The sequence below is a fragment of the Actinia tenebrosa genome, unplaced genomic scaffold (assembly GCF_029948245.1).
Source record: "Actinia tenebrosa isolate PJP-AT-01 unplaced genomic scaffold, QUT_ActTen_1.0 PGA_scaffold5__44_contigs__length_20552954, whole genome shotgun sequence".
Classification (NCBI taxonomy): Eukaryota; Metazoa; Cnidaria; class Anthozoa; order Actiniaria; family Actiniidae; genus Actinia; species Actinia tenebrosa.
Window position 1 is genome coordinate 5,194,342 of NW_028292582.1, and position 13,428 is coordinate 5,207,769.

Consider the following 13,428-nt stretch of genomic DNA (forward strand, 5'->3'; position numbering starts at 1 on the left):
TCGCTGTTCTCCTACGTCTAACACTGAAACCCCTCAAGGTCTTATTTGCAGTATAGCTGATACCAACTATCTATTTTCCTTTTAGTATTCTCACCTTAATAATCAAGCTTGAAGAACTAATGACCAACTACAGTGTACCCATCGCATTCATCGATGGTGATCGGCTTGCGGACCTTGCGCTGGTCTTTGAATTGGAGCAACAACCCTCTTTAGAGGTTTGTATTTTACAGACGGTGTGAGAAATGCTGCTTGAAACCTTGCCGCACCTCGTGTGAGAACCGGGGGTCCCCACCATTTACCCGGAAAACTGGAAATTCCAGTTAGAAAACAAAGGGTATGTGTCATTTCATTGGGAAAATTCCTGGAAACTAGGACTTCCAATTGAGTTTTTTTATTTTTCCCGCCCTTTTCTGTTCTTCCAGTAGACGCGTGTACCATTTGTCGGAAGTCACATTTTTTCTACTTTTTTCTTACAATCCTCCACTTCGCTCCTCTTGGAATTCAAATGCTCGATATAAAATGCAAAATCGAAGAATTATGTAGACTACGGTATTTCTGGGTCTTTGAATCTCATTATCTTCTGCTGCTCCAAATAGTGATCAAACACATAAACGTTCCTGACCAATCATTTCGTTTGAAAATGACCACGTGGTACAGAAAAATCAATCACGTGGTACAGATTTGTGGGCTCTGTTTTACCTAGTTTTCCATAATGTATTAATCCAACTTATTTTCTTTCTTTGCAGCATTTCTTGACATGTATATTAAACGGTGATGATGTTGAAAAGATAATCAAAACACCGGTAATGATCACGTGACTCTTTTCTTCGCTTTACAGTTGATTTCATATGGCACGGTAAAAAAAATTGACAAAATCTTTGAACCAATCACAGAGCGCGAGATCACAGTTCATCCAATAATAATAGGCATCGGCACGCGCACGGCACGTAAGGCATACGCAATATATCAACAAAGCCAAATTACTGTAGCGATCGACATAGTCCAAGACGTCCGGGTTTTTTGCTTCCATCAATTAAAAAAACTAACTTAAACCGTTGGAAATTATATTGACGTAAGCCAAAAATTCAGACGTCTCGAAATATAGCCAGTGACTGACCTGACCCGACCTGACCCGACCTGACCCGACCTGACCCGACCTGCCAGTATTATGTGACTTCCAAACTGAAATACTTTTTCTTGATATCCAGGGAAGGAGATACCTCGGTCCAAGAGGAAGAGAAATGGCGGCTATCAAGATCCAGGTAGGACTGAGGGCGAAACAGTCAATACCCACACGCAGTTTTTGAAGGAGATTGGTTATTAACTGGTACCCATCACCCTAATAAATAAAATCCGTCCTATTTTTGGACCAATGTTTTGATTGTAATCGTTTATTTTTGCAGTCCTCATGGCGGAGGTATAAAGACAGGACTGCATATCTTCTCTATCGAAAACAGAAATGGGCTGCAGGTATAAAAACTACAATAAATATTGGTTGAAGGAAGTAATAATGGAGTGAATGGATGGATGTCATGAAATGGGATGGGATTAATGGATTGGTGGATCGACGATTGTGGTAGAAAGAATGGATGGGTGGGTGGATGAATGAAATGAGATAGGATGGAATAGATGGATGGATTGGTGGATCAATGATTGTGATAGAAAGGATGGATGGGTGGGTGGATGAATGGAATGAGATGGGAGAGAATAGATGGATGGATGATTGGGTTGATGGCATGTGATTGATTAAAGGATTGGTTGATAATAGACCTCCTCGGCTCTGGCGTAATGTTTTCCCATTTCAGACCACGTGTCATTCCCTACAGTATCCTTTGTTTGTTTAACGGTTGCGCTCAGTTGCACATAAGAAGACTCCAACTCCAACGAAGAATCTAATTCTCAAGGGAATGACACGTGGTCTGAAATGGGTAAAACATTACACCCAAGCCGAGGAGTTCAATTCTGATAGGAAGCAGAGAAGGGTTAATAGATAGATGGGATGAATGAGTAAATGGATGGATGGGTGATTGGGTAAATAGATAAAATGAGTGGTTGGGATAGGATAGGATTGAATGAATCAATGATCCTTACAACAGTCACTTTGTTTGATGTTCGTTTAGGTGTTATCGCCATATCATGGATAATGAACTGTAAACTGTCAATGATTCGTAAACAACTGAAGGAGACCAGAAGAAATCAACTGGAAAGATTTAAGTTAAGAAACAAGGTACTGAATGTCGTTCACCATTCTTTATACATACAGTACTTGCTTTCTCTTCTCTTCTCCTCTCCTCTCCTCTCCTCTCCTCTCCTCTCCTCTCCTCTCCCTCCTATTCTGCCTGCCTTTCTTTTGGTTATTTTTTCTTATGTGCCTCGAAGATCGTCCATTTGTAAGCTGGTGTTATCATTTGTATCTCCTAGAAATTCGCAGATGATTGGAGTCGTATTAAGCAGTCTAGACGAGTTATAATTCATATTCCTTCAATGGGTAGGTATTAGAAAGCATTACTTTTGTCATCACTGATAATTACCATCGTCATCATCATCATAGTCTCCCCTGCAGACGTTCTTAGTGGGGGGAGGGGGGTGAGTCTTGCGTGATGACACTAAGGACCATCATTACCATCATCATCATGATCATCATCTTCAACATCATTACGTTATTTATTATCATCATCTCCAACATTGTAATTATCATCATCTTGACAATCATTATCATCATCATCATCATCTTCGACATCACATTATTTATCAACATCATTATCATCATCATCATCACCATCATCACCATCATCATCTTCAACATCATCATCATCACCATCATTATGTCCCCTATCGAGTCTTACTTATTTCTTATTGTGAGCAGATGTATATTAATCATATATTTTGGTATATTTAACTAGGTTATGCACAGCATATACGGGATGGTCTCAGTGATATAAACATTTTACAGAACTTACAGATGGCAAGATTGTGTGACATAGCAGGTACGTCATTATTTGTCGCAACTGTCATCTTTGTCTTCACAACCTTACAAAACGTACTACCATCACTATCACCACCAATACTACCACCACCACCAATACTACCACCACCGAAAATACTACCACCGCCACCACCAATACTACCACCACCAATACTACAATCACCACCAATGCTACCACCACCACCAATGCTACCACCACCACCAATTCTACCACCACCACCAATACTACCACCACCACCAATACTACAACCACCACCAATACTACAACCACCACCAATACTACCACCACCACCAATACTACCACCACCACCAATGCTACCACCACCACCAATACTACAACCACCACCAATGCTACCACCACCACCAATGCTACCACCACCACCAATACTACAACCACCACCAATACTACAACCACCACCAATACTACCACCACCACCAATGCTACCACCACCACCAATACTACAACCACCACCAATGCTACCACCACCACCAATGCTACCACCACCACCAATACTACAACCACCACCAATGCTACCACCACCACCACCAATACTACAACCACCACCAATGCTACCACCACCACCAATACTACAACCACCACCAATGCTACCACCGCCACCACCAATACTACAACCACCACCAATGCTACCACCACCACCAATGCTACCACCACCACCAATACTACAACCACCACCAATGCTACCACCACCACCAATACTACCACCAATACCAATGCTACCACCACCACCAATACTACCACCAATACCAATGCTACAACCACCACCAATGCTACCACCACCACCAATACTACAACCACCACCAATGCTACCACCGCCACCACCAATACTACAACCACCACCAATGCTACCACCACCACCAATGCTACCACCACCACCAATACTACAACCACCACCAATGCTACCACCACCACCAATACTACCACCAATACCAATGCTACCACCACCACCAATGCTACCACCACCACCAATGCTACCACCACCAACAATGTTACCACCACCACCAATACTACCACCAACACCAATGCTACCACCACCACCAATGCTACCACCACCAACAATGTTACCACCACCACCAATACTACCACCAACACCAATGCTACCACCACCACCAATGCTACTGTTAGCACCTCCAAAACGTACACAGATACTAACAAATTATAGAATCTTCTTGTCTCCTTTAATCGTACTTTTTTTGGTTCTTTTTTGAGTCTACACGTGTCTACATGTATATAATATCTCATTACCATTTACGTCATTTTCACCACGTGACACTCTCCCCTGCTTTGAAAGGTCACCATTTTTTAAAAGCTTAGTGAGTCCTAGCGATACCTCCTTGATAAATACCGGGGTGATCAGTCCCAGCGCCATATCACTCCTCGCTCTTTCCACTCACTTTCTTGCTCCTGTGTCTAATTATCATACATAATTAATTTTCTGGTGGTTACAACACCCTAACATTTGCTATCTTATGATGCGTTACAAGAGAATTCATGATTTTTTTTATTTTTATTTTTTTGATACTAAGTGTTCATAAGTGTTCCTATGTTTTTGTATATGACATGAGTATGTGAATATCTCTGCCGGCTATCCATAAGCCAAAGGTACAGTGTTCAACAGGTGCCAAGGAGGATTCACTGGGTGCCAAGGTAATCCGCAGTACTGCATCTGGTAAATGCCGTGGTTATACTGGAGTGGCAGGCTTGGGGGATATACCATTTGTTGGTATGGTGGTATTTGCACACTGTGAACCTGGTTGAACCCATACCGTTCAGGTGGAGCACGTGCTCTTCGTGGGTACTGGTTACCTGTTCTTCCTATTCCATGCTCTGGTTCAGGTGGCGCCGTGGTCTCTACCTGATTTGCTGAGTTCTCTTGAACTGCATCGTGTTCCCCTGCAGGACGTTCCACTTCAGATCTCTCCCCCTCCAGTTGTAGAGAATCACCTTGTTCATCATGAATATCCTCAATGTCACTATCTGACATGTTAGAAGAGTCATCAGGTGATTCTGGTTCCTGTTGTATGGGGCGTTGTCGTGCTGGCTGTTGTTGGACGTGCTGTGCGGGTTCTAGGTAGTCGCAGGGAAAGAGCAGGTTTCGATGCAGGAGTCTCGAGTTACCCTCGCGGTCTTCTCGCTTCACTTCATACACCGGGCCCGTCCCCTTTCGGTTTACTACCACGTATACAGTATCTTCCCAGTACGAACGAAGCTTGGCTGGTCCCCCTCGAGGCGTGAGGTTTCGAACCAGGACACGGTCTCCTGCTTGAAGCTCCGTGTAGTTAAGTCGACGATCATAGTAATCTTTGCTCCTCTCGTTACACTTTGCTACATGCTTCCGGGCTATGTCGTATGCTGATTGCATCGTTGACTTCCATTGTTTAACGAATTCTCTTTGGGGGAGAGATGCACCTTCAACCTCTCTACCGATGATTAGGTCGATAGGTAATCTTGGCGTTCGGCCATAGAGCAAATAGAACGGCGAAAAACCTGTACTAGCATGTGGGGTACAATTATAGGCGTGGACAACTTTGTTAACGGAATCCTTCCACTTGCTTTTCTTGTCCTCTGGCAAGGTCCGCAGCATTCCCAGCAACGTTTGGTTGAAACGCTCTGTTTGTCCATTTCCTTGTGGATGGTATGGTGTAGTCCTGGCGTGTTTGATACCGCTTAACTTTTCCAGTTGCGAGAAGAGGTGGTTTTCGAATTCTTTCCCCTGGTCATGAAGAATTTTCGCTGGAAACCCAAAGCGTGGGATGAGATCGTTAAAGATTTTGTCAGCGACAGTCCTGGCAGACTTATTCTTCGTGGAGTACGCTTGAGCAAATCTTGTAAAGTGGTCAACGACGACTAATATGTACTCGAAGCCGCCGGCGCTCTTCTCCAGGTGAACAAAGTCAACAGAAATAAGTTCGAAGGGCGACGATGACGTCAGGTGTTGCATCGGGGCACGAGTCGGAAGTTGAGGACGACGCTGTTTGAGGCAGTGACATACCTTAGTGACGAAATGAGTTATGTCATCTTGCATCCCGGGCCAAAAGAACCGTTCCCTTGCCAGGCAAATCACTCGGTCTGCACCCAGATGACCCATTTCTTGGTGGAGTTCTTTGTAGACTAAAGAGCGCTTACAGTGAGGCAGGACCAGTTGATTATAATTTGTTGTTCGTCGACGTAACAGACCGTCGTCGCTCACCTCCAGCTTCGTCCATTCTCTCAGTAAAGCTCTTGTCGACCGCGATTCAGTCATTAACTTACGACGTGATGGGCGTCGTCCCACACGTTTCAGCTCCAAGACTCTGCTAATGGAGAGATCACTTTGTTGTGCCATCTTCAAGTCGCTAATTGTTATTCGGCTGCCATCAACATCTATCAATGATGGCTGATCCATGACATCAACCCGGTTTGTAACTGAAGCTATCCACGTGGTGTCTCCAGTTCCTAATGCTGTTACTCCAACAAGAGTTGCGTTGACTTCGTCACGTGATGTGGTGTTATTATAGCACGTGTCGAGTTGTCCCATGTCCATTGGCATTCGGCTTAAGGTATCAGCGACGGTGTTCGAACTTCCAGGGTGGTATTTTATGGTGAAATTAAAGTCCGTAAGCTCCCCGATCCAGCGGTGACCTGTAGCATTCAGTTTTGCAGTAGTCTGGACATAGGTCAGAGGGTTGTTATCTGTGTATACAGTAAACTTGGGTGCGTAATATAAGTAATCTCGAAAATGTTCACACACCGCCCACTTTAACGCCAAAAATTCGAGTTTTCCTGAGTGCATGTGATAGTTGGATTCCGCGGGTGTTAGAGTACGTGATGCGAAACCAATCGGTTTCAATTTACCGTCCTGCTCCTGGTATAATGCAGCTCCCAGACCATCTTTGGACGCATCTGTAAACAAGACGAAAGGGATGTTCCAGTCTGGGTAACTAAGGACCTGTGGTGACGTTAAAGAGTCAATAAGGCTGTTGAGAGCCTGTTGGTGTCGTTCTTCCCATTTAACTACAGTCGATGAGGCTGTACGGTCCTTTGTCTGTTTTGGCCCCTGCAAAAGCTCAAATAAACATTTCGCAGTTTGTGAGAAGTTAGGTATGTATTGCCGGTGATAACCTAACAGTCCTAACAGTTTTCTCACATCGGACACGGATGTTGGTTGACTCTTCTTTAGTGCGAGTACGGCTTTGATGTGAGTAGGATCAGGTCGATGCCCGTCCGCCGACACGATTCGACCGAGACACGTCACCTCTCTTTTGAACATTCTACACTTCCTAGGTTTTAGTTTCACGCCATGTTCGCGGAGACGGCGCAAAACGAGGCGAATATGCTCCACATGTTCCTCAAATGAGCTGCTAAAAACGATAACATCGTCAATATAGGGGATACAGATTTCATCCCTGAGTCCCGTTAAACAATGTTCCATAAATCTTTGATACTCGGCTGGGGCGTTTTTCAGGCCAAATGGGATTCGAACCCATTCGTACAAGCCCCAGGGGCTAACAAAAGCCGTAAGATGTCTTGACTCTTCTGAAATAAAGCCCTGGTGGTAAGCTTTTCCTTGGTCTAGCATGCTGAACCACTGGTTACCACCTAAGCTTTCCAGGATTTCTTGTACGCGTGGAAGTGGATGTCGATCTGAAAAAGTTTTCTTATTAAGCTCACGAAAGTCTACGCATAAGCGAAGATCACCGTCCTTCTTTCTGACGCAAACTACTGGCGAAGAAAATGATGACCTGGATTGACGAATCCATCCCTTATTTAACAAATCCTCAATATAGTTTTTGACTTCTGCGTACAATGGTCTTGGGATCCTAGAATATCCTCGATTCACTGGGTCGTTAGCCGTCAGGTGAAGATTCATTTGCAACTCTGGTATGCAGCCGATGTCTGCATCTTCTTTGGAAAATGATTCCTCCTCTTCAATTAGCATTTTTGTAGCTAACGTTTTTTGTTCTTCCGTGAGATCTCCGAGATCAATCTCCGATAGTGGGCCAGTTAAGATAGCTTGCTCGTCACAATTTGATTTCAAGATGTCCGACACTGAACTAGATTTAGCTGAACTGTTGTCCGCTCTAATACCATTAACACCGGACCGACGTACATTTTTCTCTTCTGCGAGTTTAACTTCAACGGGCGTTACCGAGCGTACAAGGTGTAGTTTGCCTAGTACAGTTCTGCTTTTCAGGAAGATATCATGTTTAGAGTTATTCTTTACTTCAACTTCTACTCGACAAGACTTCCCGCGTTTTAAGCTCACGATAGTCTCATTAATTTCAAGACCGGAATGGATTGTCCCGTCCACTTCCGGTTCAAACAAAGCTGGTGCATTGACATCAAGACTTCCGGTATTTGCACGACAGGTTACAAGTACTGTTTGATTCATCGGAATAATAATATCTTGTTTAACAGTTTTCAGGCTACACAGTTCCGTTTGGCTAGTAGATTGTATAAAGTCAATAAGTCCCGCAACATTTTTACTTGCATTTCCAATGAATGAAGAAGATAACACAGAATTCAAGATATTTACATCAGTTCCATTTTGACTAACAAAGTTATTAACGACTTCTTCGATTATATTAAATCCAATGATAGGCAAATCAAGAGGTTTTTGTGATACCAGAAATGGTGTAGCTACATGGCAGGAATCGTTCGAATCATTCAGTTCAAAATCAATCTCTACCCATCCCACAAATGGAAATTGGGTTCCGTTAGCGGCTTTTAAGTCTAGTTTTGAATCACCAATAAGTTCTGACAATGGACGTATTTCTGCTGTCGGATAATTGGTTATCACAAAATCTTTTGACACTACAGACACTTGGGCACCAGTATCCCACAGTGCGTTACAAGGTACATTATTCAAAGAGCAAGAAATTGTGCACTTACTTCCAACCAGTTTAATCAGTGATGTCCGTTGCTTTGGTGTTAGATGACTGACGAATATTCCACTTTCCCACTCGGCGTCTTCTTCATTACTCGCTATCGTAGAATATTGGGACACGTCAATATCTGCTACTCCCTGTCCCTCGGTGGCAGCAGATGTCCGTTTCCCTGGTTACGCTGTTTACATCCACGAGCCAAATGGTCGCTCGAACCACATTTGAAGCAATGGTTACATTGGCTGATGTTTCTTTGTTCGCAATCCTTACATGTTTTTCTTCTTCTTTGATGTTCTTTCGCTGGCTTATCATTGTTAGGCGACGCACTAGATTTTGACTGTTCTTGGACCTTGGCATTTAACTCGGCTATTTGCGCCTGCAACGCTTCAAGAGTTGACATAACCTTTGACATTTCTCTGGCTGATTTTTGGCTGTTGTCATTTATTGAAGACACAGTTACTTTGTTTCCCGTGCGACTTGTGTTGAACTTTAGTTGCCTCTCTCCCTCCACGGAAACTATTTTATTGAGTGTCTCCATGAGTTCCTCGTCGCTGGATTCGCCAGTTTTAAGAACAAATCTGAATTTGTTGCGAACAGTCTCGTCACGCAAGCCAATTTCAAGTGCATGAGTAAACAGAGATTGTACCAAAGTTGCATCGTATTTCAGTGAGTCGTCAGCTTTAGATGCGAAGATTATTCTTTCCCTCAGTGAAAGCGCTCGTAGCAGAAAGTCTTGTGGGCTTTCTTTTGTGTCTTGTACTAGATTTGTTAACTCCTGGTATAGTTCCGTTGACGATTTCTCCCGGTAGTGTACCCTGATGATCTGACGAAGCTTTTGTAATGTGATCTCTGTCATCATTTCTAAATAGTCTTTCAGCTTCGAATTCGGGCTTATTGCTCGAATGACTGCATCGACTATCTCGTTTTCCTTATGTCCCCTCATTAAAGCATTGTCTATTTGTCGCATTAGTCCAACAAACGATACTCTGTCCTTACTGTCCCCTCCAATCGTTCCGGCTATTTTAAAATCTCTCCTCAGGTTTAAATTGAGTAATTCTCTCATGGCATTGTTTACACTATCCTGAGTCATTGGCGTTGACGCATTAGCAACGTTGGAATTGGTGATTTCCTTCGCGCTGTCTCCAGCTGCTAGTGGCGTTTCTTTAGATACAGAATTGGTGTTTTCCTTCACGCTGTCTTCAGCTGCTAGTGGTGTTTCTTTAGATACAGACTGCTCATTTTGAATCTCAGCATGTGTATTTGATTCCTGAGTACTGCTCGCTGCAACATCCACGTTACTCACGTTTTCGGACACGATCCCCCACACATCGTTTAGGAATTTTTGCAGGTCGTCCCCTTCAAATTCCTCGGTGCCCAACTCGAATCGTTCCCTCAGCTTCTTAACTTTATATCGGCGACTCGGTTGGCCGCTGATATCCACTTTAAGAAACTCCCCAAGCGTTGCGAGTTGATCCGCGTTCAGTGTGTATAGCTTCTCCTCGATCTTAAGCTCTAATTCCTCCATAGTGAATGTGTCCGATGATCAATCCTTATATAAATGGTTTCCAATACGTCTGAGCCCCCAAAAATATGTTAGCACCTCCAAAACGTACACAGATACTAACAAATTATAGAATCTTCTTGTCTCCTTTAATCGTACCTTTTTTGGTTCTTTTTTGAGTCTACACGTGTCTACATGTATATAATATCTCATTACCATTTACGTCATTTTCACCACGTGACACTACCACCACCACCAATGCTACCACCACCACCAATGCTACCCCCACCACCAATACTACCACCACCACCAATGCTACCACCACCACCAATGCTACCACCACCACCAATGCTACCACCACCACCAATGCTACCACCACCACCAATGCTACCACCACCAACAATGTTACCACCACCACCAATACTACCACCAACACCAATGCTACCACCAACACCAATGCTACCACCACCACCAATGCTACCACCACCACCGCCACCGCCCTCCAATACTACCATCACCATCAATACTACCACCACCACCAAATAACCTCTTCCTCCGACACCTTCCCTCACATTATTTACGAGTTGTTTTGTCTTCTCTCTGCAGATCCTAAGGTCGAGGTTATCTATATCTGTCCAGTAGAAATCAATGAAGAAGTCTACCAATATTACTCGAAGTTACTGGCCATGAAGGCAAGGCCACTGAGTAGTACACACAAACCCAGTGAAGAAGTAGATGATATCGAGAATCGATACAAGATCATAGTACCAGATGCTGTACATAGCTTCCCAGTAAGAATACGTTGAGTATATCTTAGAGAGTATGTGATTTGGGGGTGTGGGGGTGGAGGGGTGCGGAGCGGGGGGGGGGGGGGTGTGAATTTCCACGTTGAATCTTGAGCGTTCGTCATATTTTCTTGCACTCACTTCTTGCTCTGGACGTGCATTATTTTTCAGACCCACAATCTTTGTTTGTCGTCCATTCTGATGTACAGCCCTCGAACCATCAAAAGGTAGGGTAATAGTTTTCTCTAACACCTAGGCTAGGTTGGCAGACTGACTGACTGACTGACTGACTGATTGGCTGATTGGCTGACTGACTTACTAACAAGCCGACCTAGCGATGGATTAAATGGTTGATTGTTTTTTTCCTCTTTTTTCTCAGAATCAAGAATCTTATTAAGGGTCGTGATGCATATATCGTACCTGGTATCCTACATAAAGATGACATCTACATTGCTGATCTGTTCGGTAAGGCACGACATTGATGACGTAAGAATCTTATGAACTATCCAATCAGGACGAGTATTTAAGGTTACTGTACTGTACGTCTATAGCACGGCTACGAATATAGTACTGTAACATTTCGCACATAAATAATTACTCTAGCTACGCAGATTGAGGACTACTGAACTGAATATCGGGTGGGAAGGAAGAGGTGTAGTACTGCAATCATAACGAAAATATATGGTGGATGAAAACTGAAAGATTTATTCCAGACACTAACAAAGATGTGTTACTACGTTTAACACAGACATACCCATCATGAGTCCTGAACCAGAAGTCGCTCAACTCTACTCAACCAAATCAGGTTCCAAGAGGATTTTCTTGAGCGCCAAAGTTGGGATTCCTCCAGGACAGTTCGATGTTTATAGTCTACCACAGGTGAGATTTGGTCTTCTCTCCTTGTTCGTTCGTTCGTTTGTTCGTTCGTTCGGTCGGTCGGTCGGTCGGTCTGTCTGTCTGTCTGTCTGTCTGTCTGTCTGTCTCTTCATTCATTCATTCATTCTGTCTGTCTTTCTTTCTTTCTTTCTTTCTTTAAAACTAATATATTTGTTTATGTATATCACATTGTCACAGCTTCACGAAAGCTTGGCGCAGTTAGTGACCGAAAACCTGCATGTCAAGCGATGGCTGTTTAAGATGGATAACGAGTTTGATGGCAGAGGAACAGGTAGGTCTGATATTCGCTATTTCCACATTCCCCGTATTGCTTTGGTTTTTGGGAGGTAAAATTCATAATTTCTAACCTTCATAAATCAAATGACAAATGTACACTCTAACTCCTTTTATCGGTAAAATACTGAATATGAGTTAATATAATTTATAACGTTTAAAACATCAAGACGTTAAGTGTTGCAGGAAATGTATTTTATTGACTTAAGCATGAAGAAGTGCTCAAATTTACTTGAAGGTCTTGTTCAAAATTCTTTTTTATTTTGTTCAATAATGGGAAAGTGAAAGTAGCAGATAGCAGATACAGCTGTTTCAACCCAGCTAATCTAGTTGTTGTACGTCTATTCATATTTAAGCTTACTGTGACGTGACGCCCCATCTAAAGTGCTACCCATGGGCTTTAAAACAATGTCAACGATATGGCGAGAAGTGGACCAAGAAATGGGCCCATGAACCAACGCTGATCAAAGTATCAGGGGAGATACCCGATATCTTGACTTACCACGCCCACCCTGTCAATAAAGAACTCTATCCCACATTTGATGGCTTCTTGAGAGACTTCTTGAAACGAGGTAATGGCGGTTAAATCAGTTTTCTTTACTTATGACTGTGAAAAAGTCGGTGCCGTATGCTTGCGTTGCCGTGACCGTGATGTTTTCTAGGATTTTGAATGGGGGGATGTTTTTGTGGCGCAATGTGATTGGTATGGCATTGCCGTGACCTTGGCGTTACGAAGGCCACGCCGTGTTCATGCCGTGTTTCGGTTATTTGATTGGATGGAGAGTAAAATCTCATGCAACATGGTCATTAGATACCATCGGAAGCACCGGTGGCGTGCGCTGCTAATGCGCCGCCTCCCACCAATGCGGCCCGAGTTCGAGTCCTGCCGATCTCGATGTCATATGTCAGTAGAGTTGTTTGTTGGTTTTCTACTGTGCTTCGAGGGTTTTTGTCCGGGTTCTCCGGTTTTCCTCTCTCCTCAAAAATCAACTTCTAAATTCTAATTCGATCTTTGGGCTTTCACCTAGTTTGGAGCCTAGCTCTGTTGTGATTGTCCCATGCTGTGATACAACAGCAAAATAGCGATGAAGAAGTGAGCATAA

At 43.5% G+C, this 13,428-nt stretch overlaps 1 protein-coding gene across 1 annotated transcript in view; it reads left to right on the forward strand.

Annotated features, from left to right (window-relative positions):
* Positions 1-13,428, forward strand: part of LOC116291592 (IQ domain-containing protein H) — a 30,507-nt gene that overhangs the window by 7,331 nt on the left and 9,748 nt on the right. The window contains exons 16-28 of the mRNA XM_031698768.2: positions 86-215; positions 747-803; positions 1,209-1,262; positions 1,404-1,470; positions 2,121-2,227; positions 2,422-2,488; positions 2,904-2,987; positions 10,977-11,161; positions 11,327-11,382; positions 11,535-11,620; positions 11,904-12,034; positions 12,230-12,323; positions 12,682-12,897. Coding sequence (XP_031554628.2) covers positions 86-215; positions 747-803; positions 1,209-1,262; positions 1,404-1,470; positions 2,121-2,227; positions 2,422-2,488; positions 2,904-2,987; positions 10,977-11,161; positions 11,327-11,382; positions 11,535-11,620; positions 11,904-12,034; positions 12,230-12,323; positions 12,682-12,897 — 1,334 coding nt within the window. The remainder of the gene's footprint in view (positions 1-85; positions 216-746; positions 804-1,208; positions 1,263-1,403; positions 1,471-2,120; positions 2,228-2,421; positions 2,489-2,903; positions 2,988-10,976; positions 11,162-11,326; positions 11,383-11,534; positions 11,621-11,903; positions 12,035-12,229; positions 12,324-12,681; positions 12,898-13,428) is intronic.